The 17886-nt window shown below is 32.3% G+C and overlaps 1 protein-coding gene across 2 annotated transcripts in view; it reads left to right on the forward strand.

The window, feature by feature from the left end:
- LOC108569620 (synapsin) overlaps nucleotides 1-14481 on the forward strand; it is a 41856-nt gene extending 27375 nt beyond the window's left edge. For both annotated transcript variants that reach the window (XM_017931243.1, XM_017931250.1), the window contains 2 exons: nucleotides 12235-12883; nucleotides 13811-14481. In XM_017931243.1, the coding sequence (XP_017786732.1) occupies nucleotides 12235-12883; nucleotides 13811-13986 (825 nt within the window). In that variant the 3' untranslated portion in view covers nucleotides 13987-14481. The remainder of the gene's footprint in view (nucleotides 1-12234; nucleotides 12884-13810) is intronic.
- The last annotated feature ends 3405 nt before the right edge of the window (nucleotides 14482-17886 follow it).

Consider the following 17886-nt stretch of genomic DNA (forward strand, 5'->3'; position numbering starts at 1 on the left):
CCTCAAAGAGTTAATCCTAAATGTGACAATATACATTGTTAAATTAAATAAATTGATTCGATAATACGAAGAATATATAACACACACGATAAAATACTGACGACTTGCGAATTTCAATTAGAGTCGATGCACTTGCATTACTTGCTGAATAACAAAATCGCCGTCAAATGAAACTGAATATATATGTATATATAAAAAAAGGTCATTCGAATCACGCAATATCCTCGAATACCGAGAGAAAGACACGTAATCGTTTCAGCTCAAAACCATCACCTGTTCGGTTTTTATAGTTTCGAGCTGAAACAATACCGAAGTTATTTCAAGTGAAGGCTTAAACCTAATTTCAGTTAAATCGAAGATTACAATAGCCACAAATAGAATTGTGTACGAACGTATTTATAGTTTTCCGAATTAACTCTAAAAACAACTTAGTTTTTAATTAAATATTGAAACTACAAATATAAGGACATTTTCTTTTGAAAAGATGAATATAGCAATACTTCGCATAGTACTGCTTCCATCTGTCCGGATTCATTATAGTCCTAAATATTAATTGAGCAAATTTTTAGATTTTTTTTGCGGATTATTTTAATAGTATTTACCTCGTTAAGCGATTATTGATTGTTGGCTATGGTGTTCGAAATCCAAATATTTGTTTATTGTACGAACATAAAAATCTAAAGTATACGTTTTCCGATTTGTTCAAATGATGCACCTGACGTTATGTATGAGTAAATGTACAACAAACTATGCCAGGAAATGTACTTAATTCGTAACTCAACTATTATTAATGTAATATCTCCACTTAATTACAAAAACAATTAATTATTAATTAAATATTCAAATTATTATAAGCAACATACAGAAATATATAAAAAAATATATTCTTTAAAGTTTACCAATGTAAATATTATAAATTAAATGTAAATGATTGGTTTGGTTTGTAAATACATCGAATATACACTTTCAGTGCTTATTGCATTTGTTACGAGGTTATCCTCTAAACTGTCTATGACCATCGATGTCTTAAGACTTAATCATCTCCTTTCAAATGATGCATCCAACACCTGTTAATTAATTAGCAAATACACAACTGACTATGCCAGGAAATTTGTATAAAATTAAAAAAAAAATCATCCAAATATTGCGTAATTGTACATCAGGAGTACAGATGGGTATGAGCCATCATTTTATGCAAAACCACAAGGTAGAAGTTTTTTTAGTGACCTTAGACAAGAAATTCTATTAACTAAGAGTAGTAAACAAATATCAAAAAAATAAACAAATCATTAAAATAAAATAACTGTTTTAAGTTTCTTATCGTGATTTATGGACGCTCATCTTTTGAAATTATGACAAATTTACGACGTTTATGGAATGTGCCAAAGAAGATGAATGTAAATTGTATATTCGTATCATGTACACAATATGCAATCTATTGTTTTATGGTGTAGTTGGTAGTCATTGATTATCGTGTCCGATAACAGTTTAACTGAACTGACAGCTACAATTAGTAACTTTGCTCTATGTATACCAATTACAAATTTTATTATACAGAAACACTAGAGTCACAACTAGGGCGCGCCGCATGCCACGGGCGCAAAGATATTAGGGGCGCAAAATTTAGTTTTTTAATTTTTTGTTTATAATTTTTGGCTGAGCTGGAAACAATAGTTGTGAGTTTCAATAAATTAAATTCAAAATGACGATACATCTTTTTTTTTCATTCCATTTTATAAGCGTACACTTTTTATTGGAAAATTATTGTAATGTTTTGGTATTCGGTATTCGGTGGACGCATCCATTGCATTCTTCTCACCCAAAAACGCATTCTAATTCGGTGCCGTCCGTTGCATAATGGGTTACCATCAAATCGTTATTTAATTCGACTATTTATAAGATGAATATTTAAAGACGTGTCTCGGCAGTTAATTATTTTTAGGATCATCGCAATAACATAAATATCCACGCATTTATTTCTCCTCGGCCGATCGATGCGTTTTGTGTCAAAGAGAGAATCTGTCGGATGTTTGGGGTATCCGTGGCACCATGGGAATTCGGTATCTAATGTCTCGAAGGTGTAAATAACTTTCGGGTTACGGCAGCTGCTTTCGAACATCTTCAGAAGATTCTGAAAACCGCAGGGTCGAAGTATAAACTTCGATAACTTACATAGTGTGTTTTTTAAATAACTGCTAATGATAGAATCATCGTTGAATAAACATAATAAAGCTGAAATTGACCAACTAATGATAGAATAAACAAATTTCACTAAACTACTAATTACAGAATCATTGTTGAATAAGTACATTAAATCTAAAACTGAACTACTACAATAATAGAATCATCGATAAATAAGAAGATTAAACATGAACCTAAACGACTAATGACAAAACAATAGTTTAATAAAGGAATGAAACTGAACTACTTTTACAATTGAATCATCGATAAAGAAGCAGATTAAAGTTGAAACTGAACTACTAATGATATAATAATTATTTAATAAACAGATTAAACTGATCTACTAATTACAGAATCATCATTGAATAAGTATATTAAATCTAAAACAGAATTACTATAATGATAGAATCTTCGTTTAATAAGCTGATTAAAGATGAAACAGAAGTACTCTGATTCTTGAATCATCATTTAATAATTAGATTAAATCTGATACTTAACCACTTTAATAATAAAATCATCGTTAAATAAGATGGTGAAGAAGAACATGATTTACTAATGACAAAATCATCGTTGTATTAATAGAAGAAAAATTAAAATGAACTATTCTAATATTAGAATTATTGTTAAGTCAATAGATTATAGCTGAAACTGAACTACTCAAATGATAAAATCAACATTAAGAATATATATTTTAAAGCAAAAACTGAACTAGTCTGAATCAACATTTAAAATACATGATTGAATCATCAATCAGATTAAAGGTAAAAGTGAACTACTCAAGTGATAAAATCATCATCAAATAAGATTAATGCTGCAACTGAAATACGTAAATAATAAAATCAACATTTATAATAAATGATAGAATCATCATTAAAGCTAAAACTGAACTACTCTAATGATGGTATCATCTTTGAATAATCAGATTAAAGCTGAAACTGTAAGAAGGAATTACGTGTTTCAGAAAGTGTGAGTCTTATTTACTAAAGCAGATGTAACGTTTCAAGAAGATGCTGGTTTAAAGCTGAAACTGAACTTTCTGCCCAATATTACCTTCGGATTCATAACGGAGCTGCGCATTTGCATGGCAAATTACAATTTCACTTTTACGGCCTATAAATGCACAGCGCGGAATTAACCATTCTTTCCTTCTCGTTGAATATGTATTCTTCCTTTTATTATTATTAAAATCGTATCGCGGATTTAATCAGATGTAAATGGAGGCGATACAAATTGCGCACAAATCATGAACAGTTTAAGAAGCCGTTCCCTCCTTCGATGCTCTTTTTCGTTTGTTTTTTTTTTCATATTCTTCCTCTCCTTATTATTATTATCACCCGACGTGCATTTTAAAAAGCTGTTTACTCTTTGCATTCTCTCCTCGACTTCTTCGCCATCGCGTACATTGTTTTTATTTTTTTCGGCGGTTTTTGCGGATTCCTTGAATCGTATTTTCGCAGTGTTGATTTTGCAACGGTCCCAAAATCCTCGCAAGTGTTCTTTAATTCCTCTCACGCGGATTTGTTTATTTACCCGACGAAAGAATTTCGCATTGCACTTATTTTCCTCTCTCTTTTTACTCCTATATAAGCGTGTGTCTGCCGCTTGCGAATTGCTCGTAAATAAATGAGGAAGCAATAATAATATTAGCATATGAGGCGTTTTATTCGCGGTTCAATGTTGAAAAATACTAGCTTGTTGAGAGATACAAATCATTTTTTTTTATGATGAAACGTGATTTCCTTTGTGAATTGCTCACTGTTTGCAGTATTGATTAGTTTTTGAGATGCTAACGAAGGAGAGTTCAAAACTGAATTATTTTTAGTGGAATATTGCATTTCAAATATTTGAACTACGAATCATTATACTTACAATAATGATTCGTACACACTACATCAATCTAACTTTATGAAGTAACTTTCCTATTTCCGTCAATTATTTTAAAGAAATAAATATAGTAATATAGATTATATAGGTTGGTACACAGTTAGCGCAGTAGAAATATGTCACTTTCGCTATGACAATCACTGTCACTTCACTATTATTCTGATCGAACTTCAAAACTATCTTACCTTAAGTTCGTATATATTCCACTTGGATAATATAGTGATAAATATTATTTATATACGCTGGTTATTATTCTTAACTAATTCCTGTCTTAGACAAAAGGTGACAGCTGTCATTTTGTTGTCCATTAAAAAATATAGTGATAAAGACCCTCCTTTTTAATTATTTTTCATTACACTTTCACTTTAGTTAATTGAAATCAAACTCCAAAACTGCCAACAACTCATTAATAAGTAGATTGCATCTAAGGTTGTCATACTTGTCACAAATAATTGTGTAATAGTGACATATATTATTTACGTTGGTATACATAAATACAAATATTAAGTTATTGAATAAATTGAATAATTTGTAACCACATTCAGTTGATATACTTGACACAAATCCACGAATAAATTACCGAAACAAGAAACTTGGCAAGTATCGCTTAATGCGCACACACCATTACCACAGTTGCGTCACATCAATAATTCTCATTGCAATTAGTATATAAAAAGAAGAGTCTAAATTATTTATGGCTGAAAGACTTTTTGAAGTAATAGGTACCAATTACCGAACACGAAGCGATGATTTAAGTGGCTTTCACCGTAAGCATATAAGATCATTTGATGTCTTAAAATTACGACGTTCGGTGGAATCCATGAATGAATTCAGCAAATTTCTAATTACAGTGTATGAATTTTTTGAAGCGAGGCTTTCACCGCTTCGCGACTTTTTAAACAGAACCTTTTCGTGTATTTCTGAAGTTTCAATTATCGACGCTTGAAGGAATTTACAAGCGCACGAGAATAGTCGAAGTACCTCCTTTTATGGCGCACGAAACTTTCACGCGTAAAATATTCAATAATTCCGAAATTTGTTAATTTAGTTTTTACCATTCTTAGCATTCATTTTTCTAAAACGTCTTATTAACATACAAATTATGACATAAAAAAGAAATATTGTGAATAAACAGTTTTAAAATGTTATTTAGGCATGTTTTTATAAGAATAAAGTCACACTACAAATTTATGTGATAATTTTTAGAAAAATCAAATATATATTTCATACTTAGAAAAAAAATTGTTTAGTGCATATCTCGTCAATATCTGTTAGAAACCGGACTAATCAGGGAATTAAATAAATACAAAAAATAACAATCATTTCTAAAATAAAATAAGTTTGTTCAAAATTTCCGGGTTAAAGTGAATCCAGACTGATTGAATCCGCACTATGCGAGGTGTTCCTGTATATAATTATTAGAAGATTATAAGGCACACCCCAATTCTAAGTCGATTTCTCTAAGTAAAAAGGTGTGACTTACAGTTGAAGTAATAAGATACAAACTTATGACTATTGAAAATATTCGTTGTGATATAGGGTTTGCGTGCAATGTAAAGTATTTTTTGTTAAAACTATTATGAATTGAATGATCGGTTACATCTTCATTGTTGATGATATAAAGTTTAGTGTACGATTAAAGTCGGAATTTCAAAAAAAAATTGGCAGTTGGTGCGGTTTCTTGGAAGAGAAGAAAGTTGTAGGGGTGGACGTTGATGAAAACTGTTGGAAAAGTCTAGGAATTAGGTGGTAAGTGAGCACGTGTGTGCGGAAACGTTTGTTTGTAGAAAGTCATGCCTACGCCCTGCAACGCGATGCAAACAACAAACGGCGGCTGGCCACGCTTTATATGTGTGTTTGTGTGCATGCATGTGTATGTATACATGCATGTGTTGTGAGTGTATGTATATCATTATATAAATGAAAAGGTACAGTATATAATACTCCAGTATCGGAGATTTTTATCGTGGCACGACGACGGCGTTTGGGATTGTGCAAGGCCGAGACGACCTAGTCTCGAAAAATGGTTGCGCAAAATCCGTGTGTTTCAAACCGTCAAAGCTTTCTTTCGAATTTACCACCGCATTTCACGGTCCGCAGACGAAGAAGAGGAGCTCGAGAGTCGGTGTCATCGCCCGTTGAAAAGAAATGCAGATGAGCTTCGCATGTCGCGCAATATAATAATGATGATCATGGACAGCACTGACTCACGTCTCATGGAAAAAGAGGAGAGAAAATCGCGCATCATTTGCAACCGGCAAGCCCACCCAGACTCCGAAGGTCCGAACATCTTGGCAGACCGAGAATCGAAACGGCGTTATGTCATATACTATACCCGTCCATAAATCACCGATTGATGGAAGCGGGAAGGAAAGGAGAGAGAGAGAAAGATTGGAAAAAACGAGTAACTCAACATTAATTGGAAGCGGTCCGACTACAAAGCGCATTTCGATTTGATTCCGAGCAAGTGCCATTCTCCATTAGAACCAATGCAGAAATATCAATTAGCTTCAATTAGAACATATGCTCGGATCGGCTCTACACGACTTCGTGCAAATGCTGGAAACGTTATGTAAAATCTTAACGATTCTGTTAACAGCCAATTAACTTTTTGCGATGCGATAATATTTACAGAACATCAACTAATTATAGTATAGTACAGCGTTTCTCAATCTGTGGGTCGCGTCCCATATTTAATGGATCACGAAATGACAGCTGTCACCGTACATCAAAAGGAAAACATCAACAATGTTATGTTATAAACTGTTGCCTGTTGCCAGTATAACTACAAACATAAATGTTGGATCGCGCTGCAAAAGGATTGAAAAACGCTGTTATAGTTCACATTTCCACTTAGTTTCGTAAGTCGAATATCTTAGAATAAAATCATATTTGACTTATGTCACGAATTATTAAGGTATAAACATTCAACCCTCAAATAGCACGGTACTTTAGTTACAAAAAAATCTAGAATAACACGGTCAAACCCTCGCATAACACGGTACTTCAATTGTACAGTTACTCAAAATAGACATTTAACCCTCAAATAACACGGTACTTGAGTTACACAGATTCTGGAATAATATGGTCAAACCCTCGTATAACACGGTACTTGAATTGTACAGTTACTCAAAATAGACATTCAACCCTCAAATAACACGGTACTTTAGTTACACAAAATCTAGAATAACACGGTCAAACCATCGTATAACACGGTACTTGAATTGTACAGTTACTCAAAATAGACATTGAACCCTTAAATAACACGGTACTTGAGTTACATAGATTCTGGAATAACATGGTCAAACTCTCGTATAACAGGGTACTTGAATTGAACAGTTACTTAAATTAGACAATCAACCCTCAAATAACACGATACTTGAGTTACACAGAATCTGGAATAACATGGTCAAACCCTCGTATAACACGGTACTTAAATTGTACAGTAACTCAAAATATTAGGCAGTTTAAAAAACTTTTCAAATAAAAATGTGAAACTGTCCATTTATATATGGATCTCGAATAACACGATTTTTAATAGCCCGAAATCAAATAACCGTGTTATTTAAGGGTTGACAATAAGGTTTTATTATGAATGGTTGTAAGTCACGAAATGAGTGTAGTAGGAATGAGATTCGAATTTCGTGTCCATCAGACCTTTAAGAATTTATATAAAATTATTGGGCATTTATTTATTTCATTGACGTGGCAACTTGACCGAGTTACCCTGCCCGTAGACCAAACGCGCGCTTTATAATTATAAAACGTTATTACTTAATCCTTCGAGCTTAAAATAGTGATTATTCCTTGGCACACACATCAAATATTTTCTCCAGGCCACAGGCGCTTAAACGCGCACGCCGTATAAGAAAATAAACATGCAAATGAGTTTTCGTTGCGATTTACATACCGCCGATCCAAGAGCAAATACATGAATTCATTAGATTAATTCAATTTATTTATTTTTTTTTCAAAATTGAAATCGGAGCAAGTTCAAGTTTAGAAATATTCACATATTATATAGCGCATTCGCTTCAAGTTCAAGACGACTGCAATTCGTTCGTTTACAATACACTACATGTATTCTTCATCGGAAGCCTCGAGCAGATTTATATTTCTTCTTAATTCCGTCCCAAACTATTGATACTTCGGCCTCAAGCTATACTTACCATTACATCAATGCCAAGCGCTGTTACGTATTTACGTTGCCTGTATACGGGAATAACAAACACACGGCATGATCTAATATGTAAATGAATATGAGCTGTATCAGAAGATCTATAAAAAAAATATACGTGTAATGTTGCAACTCAAACATTACAAACTCATAAAAATGTGAGTGAAGTAAATATTACTTGTTCTACCTTTGTATTTGTATCATCCCAATCATAAATAGACCAAAACATATAAAAGTACTTTTCATTTTTCACTCACTCACTTTTTTATTGTTTATTTACCAAAATTATAAAACAGCGTCTCTCAACCTATGAGTCGCGGCCAAACAATTGGGTGGCGAAATGACAGCTGTCACCTTATGTCAAATCGAGATTCTAATGTTCACGTTTATTTAAAAATAATCAAAAACATGTACTAGTTTCAGTGAATTTGCACAAATCTATATCACGCTCAAACATTAAATTTTATACATTATTTACAATTAATTTGATTTAAAATGTAACAATAACCGGACTAATCGGGTACTTTGAACCATATAAAATAAACAGCACAAAAAAGAGACTTGATTCTATAGAAATTATGATCATATATTAAAAATGTTTATTTATGTTTTTTTATATTAATAGTTTATTTACCATCATTGTAAAACAGTGTCTCTCAACCTGTGAGTGGCGATCCAAAATTGGGTTGCGAAATCGATAAACAAGTGATATAATCTTAGAAATACGATCGCAGTACAATTACAAACACAAATGTTGGGTTGTGCGGTAAAAAGGTAGAGAAACGCTTTTGTTAAACATGGGAAAACCGTTAGCACTTTGATCAATCAAAATTAATAATTTTATTTTACATTGATTGAAAATAAATACATTATGTAGGAATGTTACCAACAAAATATTATATTAATTTTCCATGAATGTTTATGTTATAAAATAAACAATCAGAATAGAAACAATCGTTTGAACAAACAAATAAAAATTTCAAAAAAAAAAAACTAAACACAAAAACAAATGAACGAGCGGTTTTGCATTTCTGAAAGCGATAGACGTGGTTTCTTGTTAGCATGTAAAACGTTGGCTTATCAATTTTATTGACCTACTATTGCTGCCCCAGATATAGTTTTCATTTTTCTTGGTACTGCATTGCAATTTATTTGCTTTGCACATATATTTTTTTTTTACCATCGCTTCATTTTATTTTCTAGAATCCGGATTACGTTACAATTACTCATTGCACATTGCACCGATAACAGTGATTTCAAGTTCATGTTTACTGGAACACATTAATTGTGGCTAATATTAATAATAAAAACTAACAAAAACTAATTGGATTTTATGAACAAACTACGAATTAGATAATAATACGAGATAATGTTTTCAATTTGCATGAACAGAATATGTAATTATTTTTTTTAATTGAGTTAATGAATATGAATTACATAATGCATATTGATGTTTTCAAATTGCACAAACCGATTTAATTTTAGTTGAAATTATTGATTAGATAAAATAATTCATATTCATGATTTCAATTTACACAAACTGATTTAATTGTTGATGATAATTTTAACAATGTCAATATCAATGATGACAGATTTGACACTGTATTCTTAATATCATAATTAGCACTAAAAAATAAGATAAATCAAAAAAATTTAGCAAAAACTCTTGAATGACTGATTTTAAGCTAATTACAATGCTTGTAATAAAATTTTGATTAACTTTGATTATATTGTGTTGTTCATTGACAAAAATAGCTTTTCTGACGTTTTATGCCAAATAAAATGTATTTTATGAATATTTTTCGGTTAATTTAATGACGAAATACGTGTAAACCGAAACCGCAAAAAATTATGCGTTAAATGAGTAGTTGATTATATTTAGTGCATATCACATCATAGGTCTAAAAATAGTGTAGACGGCCTAAGTGCGTTCCCTTGATTTGAGCCGAAATTTTAATTAACGCGAATCGTTTGAAATTTGCGCGTTTATTGATAGGTGCAATAAATATACGTGAATTTATTATCCGTCGACGAAACGTGTAATTTCAACGCTCAGTCTAAACTCGCCACGATACTTAATTGATTGTCACAAATCCAGCACGAATTATTGGAAATTATAATACTTTCATACATATGCAACGCCTTTTTTGGTAAAGTTATTCACTACAAATCGAAATAAGCATAGTAAATATTGATTTAGTGCTTCAGAGTAATTTTAGATGTAAACCTATAATTTGAAGCCTTATATAAATACCAAACATAGATGATAATAACTTATTGTTAGCGCATTAGAATCGAATCTTTTTTAGTTCAACTTCCGTTGATACGTAACTAAATGTTTATACATTTCCATTGATAAAAATGTAATCAATGAAACGAAATACGTAAACTATTCTCTATTTTGTTTGGATTTGCTTTGCTTTATAAACAATCGGCATTTAAATATTGTAGGACTTTCGAAAGTCCGCGTTTCCTGCGTACATAATTTAGAAATTAATTTAATTAATTAATGGCGCTACATTCGGTGAGTGCACTTTCCACGATGTGCCGTTTTCCAAATAGGCTTATGCAAACTATTATGCACCTCCGCTGAAATTAATAAATGAAGATGAATGGTCGGGGACGACGCGAAATGAGTGCGATCAATCTCCTCGAAACCATTTCAGTTCTTCATTTTATTTATTTTATTTTAGATGTTTTTTTTTCTGCAGACTTTAGCATTAATCCATTTATGTCCAGATAAGCAGAAACGCAACGCTATCTGTGCTGAATCGCCTCTGCTCGCAATTGTCGTTTGCGCAAACAGCAAATTCAGACGTGCCCAGGCCCGAGTACAGTTAACATTTTAATGTTTAATTTGAATATTTTATACATGCTAATGATGATTTTTGTTAGTTTTGCTTCCGCTCTAGCGATAGAATTCACTTTCCACTTCTTTTACGTACAATTTTACCGGTTTTTTAACCGGTTTAAGATATTAAAACGATTGGGCAAAACGCCATCGGTTTTCTGCCAGATTTTTTTGATTCTAATATACACGTTTATTTAAAAATAATCAAAAACATGTACTCGGCGTATTTGCGCAAATCTATGTCACGTTAAAACATCAAAATTTTTACATTACTTACAATTAATTTGATTTAAAATGTAACAATAAACGCACTAATCGAGGACTAATAAGCAGCACAAAAGAGACTTGACTGAAAAGATTATTTATGTATAAAAAAAATGTTTGTTTATTTTTATTTCATTTGTTTTATATTTGCAGTATAGTGAATCCGTACTGATCGAAGCAACACTATTGCTGTATTTTTTTGTAACAACTTGTAAAATTGAATTATGTTTTGACATGAATTTAATTTTGTTGAGTTTGAATTTTGTTGTTCTGCAAAGTGGCAGATTGTTTGTAAACAATGCGTTGTAGTTGCTTGTAAAACATGGCGTGTGTAGTTGCAAGCATTCGTGAAGGCACGTAATCGATTTGAAGTAGATTAGATAAGTTTCGATAATGTTTTTTTTTTTTAAAAAGTCACTAGCTTCGAGTGCGCGCGTCTTCGCGTGTATTAGAAGTTTGTAAATATACAAGAAAATGCAACGTACTTGTGGGTTGTGGTACTTGAACCAGGAAAGAGTCCACCGTTTGCTGGTGCGAAGGTGAAGATCAATTCAAGAAATGTTTTCTTTTTATTGTTGTTGTTTTTTGGGCCGGAATGTGGGTTATTCGAACAGTCCCAAGTCGCGTCGCACTTAAGTATGGAGGAGGATTCAAGAGTCGACCGGGTCGTTCGCGTACTTAAGACCAACTAACAAAACGCGCGCTCGTCGTGCCTCTGATATACATATACACATATATACGGGCTGCCGAACCGGCGCCAAACTACGAGCTGCCACAGTATTTTTGTAATAAGCGAATTGCGAACTTCCACACATTTCCATTACACCTACCACATCTTTCGATCGCTTCCTACAAGATAACTCAATTTATGTTCCAGATCACCGCGCCGCGGTTCCCGGTGGTTCTGAAGATCGGCCATGCCCATGGAGGATTGGGGAAGGTCAAGGTGGACAACCAAAACGATTTCCAGGACATTGCAAGCGTCGTCGCCGTTTCGAAGACCTACTGTACGGTGGAACCGTACATCGATTCCAAGTACGACATTCACGTGCAGAAGATCGGCAACAACTATAAGGCTTTTATGCGTAAATCCATCTCGGGATGCTGGAAAACCAACACGGGATCGGCGATGCTGGAGCAGATCACCATGCCCGATCGGTACAAGTCTTGGATCGATAGAGTTTCCGATTTCTTTGGAGGTTTAGAGATTTGCGCTCTGGAGGTGGTTGTCGGAAAGGATGGTCGAGAGTACATCATTGAAGTTAACGACAGCGCTCTGACTTTGCTCGGGGATTCCCAAGAAGAGGATCGTAGACACATTGCTGATCTAGTTGTAGCTAAGATGAATGCGAGTTGCAGACCGAGAAGCCCACCATTCGACGAAGCTGCCCAACCTCCTCCTGTTGGTCCCAGAGGCATCTTGGGTAGTCTCACCAGCTTAACTTCTACGCATTCTAACGAATCCACTACTACTCAACCGCCAGAACATCCTCCGCTTTCCGGCGTCGGTCGTCGAGACAGTCAAGGTAAAGCCAAAAATGCCAGAATGTCTAACAACTGTTATATTTTATTAGAAACCGACACAGCACATTTCAATGTAAAACCAAAGTTTCTTCCTTTGTTCCACAATTTTTCACTTATCGCGACCCACACTTGTTTCACTTCTAATAGTAGAAACACATTACTGGTATGATTTAATCAGGATCTTCGTGATTCATTACTACTAAATTTATTATTGACAGCTGAGTTGTGTTTTGTAGTACATGTAGTGATACGTAAATGCTGCGGTTTCCAAGACCGCTATACTCATGCATCCTGACCATGTATTATGAGTATGAAGTGTATGCCTTTTCCAGAACGCTACATCAGATTATATGCATTTAGGAAACCAACAAAGTTGACTGAACTTACAATCAATTTCACCTTCTTAAAAAAAACGTATATTTTTAAATTTAAAATATTATATTTTCATACAATAGTCGCAAATTGTATCAAATACACAGTTTTTATTTCTATATTTTTTCTATATTTCAAATTACTTTTCAGATTCAATATACAATAGTCTCAAATTGTTTTATAGAAAAATTTACCGAAAATCACTTATATCACTAAATCACTAAATATCTTTTTTTTTGCTATACTTTTTACTTTTATATTAAATTTATTACTCAGATTCAATATACAGAGTCTCAAATAATATTCTGGAGTTCCATCAAAGTTGTGTTAGATGTGTGAAAATACGAACGTTGAATTTGCTCCCTTCTCACGTAACTTTTTTTCATTTACTCCTTGGAATAAAAGATGAACCGAAAATCAACAAGAAACTTTCCGATATTGAAAAACTTTTCGTGTTTCGAAACTTTTAACAACCTTTCCGACACTTATTACAAAATGCTAAGATTTATACCTCGAGACTTCATCAATTCTTACAAAATGTATGTTTGTTTTTACAGTATCGCAGAGCAGCACAATAAGCAGCGGACCCCCATCTTCCGTGAGACTCCCGGAGCCACCACCTAGGCCAGGCTTCCAAAGGCAGGGAAGCCAATCCCAGGCGGTGTCCGAAGATTCCGAGGATACCATGAAGAATCTGAGGAAGACGTTCGCCGGAATCTTTGGCGACATGTAAACCCAGATGATCCTAATGAATTTCCCTGTTCTTTTCTAACTTCATTACATTCAAAATTATTAACTAGAGGATCCAAGAAAGTCGGAACGCACGACGTGTGGCCGCGATGTTCAATTACCGATCGAGTAATATATAAATAATTCATCCACGTTTTTTGGGAGGTAATTGGATCGTCGCGGATTAAAGTGGGATACGTCGTTGCGACCGCTTCGATTCTTCATCGTTTTCCGTTTTATAATTTTTAAGGGAAGTTCCGGATCGCTTGGAAATTAGGAATCGAGTCCGCTAAGCAATATGTTACGTTGTTTAATGAATATAACAAAAGAAATGAAAATGTGTTATCCACTGCCTACAGGCTGGTACTCGGTACCTTTGTTATGTTAGTATAGTTGTTATTTAACAATAAGTGTATGTTACTTGGTGTCTATCGTTACATTTTCTTTATTACTTTCTCTTCTCCTTCATTACTGTAAAACAAAAAAAAAACGTATTACTCATCACTATCTTTATGTTATGTAATATTGAAGACAAAAAAAATTGAAAAAAAATATAATATATCTCTCTTCGAGTAGTTGTAAAATGTAAAAGGACAATATTTTAACTGTTGAACAAGTATATATATATATCTCTATAAATGTATATGCGCACTCTACTGTTAAGTAATCACCACTTGAATATATTTTAATTTCTTCTGTAACAAATTGAGATATCCACAAAAAAAAACAACAAACAAAATATAAAAATACACGTACCATGAATATATATGGAAATGAAGGTTGTTCATCGATTATAATTGGAGCAACGAACGTTATAGTAAGTGATTTTCTATTTACCGGAAAGAAATAATAATGATAAGAGGAATTGGGTGGGTTTTATTCATGTTGATGCACGAGTGTGTCAATAGCAATAATGAAAAAAATAAAGAAAGAAAGAAAAAAACAAGAATGATTCAGAAAAAAAGATGTAGATTTTACATGATGTATTTGACAAAAATAAATAAACGACAAAGATTGTAGGAAAATTTTAGCGCAAAAAAAATGGAAGCAAATGTGTATTGGGCGTAGGAAAAATATTGGACACCATCTCCTTCGGATAATCGTTTTTCCGTCTTCCTTGTTTGTTTTTTGTTGTTGTTGTATTTGCTTTGAAAATGATGCAGGAAGATTGGGTGGAAAATGCGTCGGTCTTTTAAAGAACCGTCCGAAGGAAATTGAGTCCTTTTTACTTAAGAGGTTGTTTAGCTCGGCTTGCCTTTATACGTTCGAGAATACTGTATAGCGTTACATGAATGGATGAATAAAAATTAAATGCATTCAAAGGCGTATTAAATTTATTTCATGTTTTCCCACACGAACATTCTTCCAGGTCTTCTTGATTCTTGTAAATCCACACACACAAACTCACTCCGTTTTTATCCTTCTGTTAATAGAGATGCATTTTAGCTGGTCGCCTGTTTTGAATACAACCAATTTATAACACAATACCTTTCAGATCGTTTCGTTTCTTACTCATCAATTCCTTATCCTAATAGGACGAAGAAAAGGAAAAATCCTTTTCTTCATCGTTTTTAATTTATAAAAAATAGTTTTATAATAAATAAATAAAATTGTATTGCTTTAATAAATCATTTTCATTCTACCATATTTTGTGTTGAAAAAAATACCAATTTTACTATATTCGTTGCTTAACTATCTTAATCTGAAAACATCAGAATCATTATTAATTTTGTTTTCCTTCCTTTTACATTTATGCTTGAATAAATTGTTTTCATTCTAACATATTTGATGTCAAAAAAAATACCCATTTTCTAACAATCATTGCTTAACTTTTATAAGTTGTAAAACACTAGGATTATTATTAATTCAAGTATTCAATTTATTTTTATATAATAACAAGTATATAGAATCTATTAGTCTCCATTCTATCTCATTAAAGTAATTAACATTGATCGTTTCCTTCCTACCAAAGATCGATGTACCTTCTTTGTAAGCTTTCCAAGGAATTGCGCAAGATTTCCTCTCCATCGCCGCTCACTTTACAGAAAACGGAAATAAAACTACAATCATTTCCCTTTTCTACAATTCCAGTGAACTCGCAGTCTATAAAAATCATCACTATTAAAATATCTTAAACAAAACATTTTTGATGTGTAAATTATCAAGTCTGTCGTATTTATAAGTTAAAATTAATGAAATAATTATCAACATTTAACTATAAGTTTTTATCAATTCCAATAATTGTTAATTTGGTTGCATATATCACATTTTTCTTTATAAAAATATACTTACAATAATTAATAAAATAGAACAATATTCCGGACTATTTGAAACCGGACTAACTAAATTCGAGGAATCCGCACTATGCGAGATAATGCTGTATTTGTTTACTGAATAATCAAATAATATTACCTGAAAAAGAAGTGGTAAAAATCAATATTAAGAGGATTAAGATGATCTTAAAATACTTTGCCATAGATTTACATACAAATACTTCAATTACTATTTTTAAACTACTGTTAGAAATACGAAATGTTTGAGAACATCTGAGCAATCTGAGCAATTGGTATTCTTCACAACCTGAAAAATACTAAAAAAATACAAAGCAAATTAAAACAAATAGTGTTAAAGATTAATTTAAATGAATTTATTAAAATACTTTCATTAATACCTCTCTCATAGTGCGGTTTGGAAAAGTCCTGACTCACTATAGTCCGGTTTGCATATTTCAAAACAAATTAAATTTTAATTAAACAAAATTAAGATGAGTACAAGAAAAATATCTTTTAACAGTCGAGTTTCTTTTGAGCGATTTATTTTTGAAAATGTATGTATGTTGAGATATTTGAGCGATTGGTATACTTCACAACCTGAAGAAGACAAAAATCTAATGTATAAATCTTTGAAATATTTACATACCAAAAAACTACAATCAAACCAAATCAAAACAAATAGTTTTAAAAATTGATTTAAATGAATTTATTAAAATAAAAGAATAAAAATATTTATAATACTTTCATTAATACCTCTTATAGTTCGGCTTCAAAAAGTCCTGACTCACTATAGTCCGGTTTGCATATTTCAAAACAAATTCAATTTTAAATTAAGATGAGTACAAAAAAAACTAACAGTCGAGTTTCTTTTGAGCGATTTTTTTTTGTATGTAATTGGTTTCAAATAGTACGGGATTTGCCGGAGCTGATAGGCCGCACTATGCGAGGTTTTGATGTACTCGCTTCTTATTGACAGTTCAAAAATTAATTTGTAAATGTGGTTGCATGCATTAAATTTATGAATTTAAATAATATTATTTCATAATTTCAGAGAAACATACATAACATTAAAATGCATTATGAAAAATTTTATTGATAAAAATGTAGGAGGGTCAAGTCAATTTCTTAAAATAGATTTGAAGTATACTTATATTAGTTAAAGGTCTTTTGGATCTCCAAGAAAAATTATTAAATGTTACAGTTTATGATGTAATTTGAATTGTTGAATTGTCTCAAGGTTCTATTAATGAAAACATAATAATTTGGTATTGTGTATACGAAGCTTTATTATCAATAATAATTATTGTCTTTATAATTCTAAACAAATGAAGCGCTTAATGTAGTGTTTTTCGGAATGCGGGTGATTGAAATGTAAATATTAAGAACAAAACCAAACAAAAAAAAACAACATCAATGTTTGTATTCCCCGTTTGTCAAATTATTTGACTTATCTAACTTGTTTCTGTACATGCACACGTACATTTTAATTTGTTTTTGGGTTCGCCGGCAGTCGTGTTTCTTGTTGCTATTGCCTAGGTGTTATCTCTACAATGCATTAGTTACCGGGTTTAGCGTTTAGTATCAGCACCGGATACGTTTTTATCGCGGAACGGGGAAATACAATGAAATGT

The sequence above is a fragment of the Nicrophorus vespilloides genome, unplaced genomic scaffold, assembly GCF_001412225.1.
Source record: "Nicrophorus vespilloides isolate i.1.1-1 unplaced genomic scaffold, Nicve_v1.0, whole genome shotgun sequence".
In the NCBI taxonomy this organism is placed as follows: Eukaryota; Metazoa; Arthropoda; class Insecta; order Coleoptera; family Silphidae; genus Nicrophorus; species Nicrophorus vespilloides.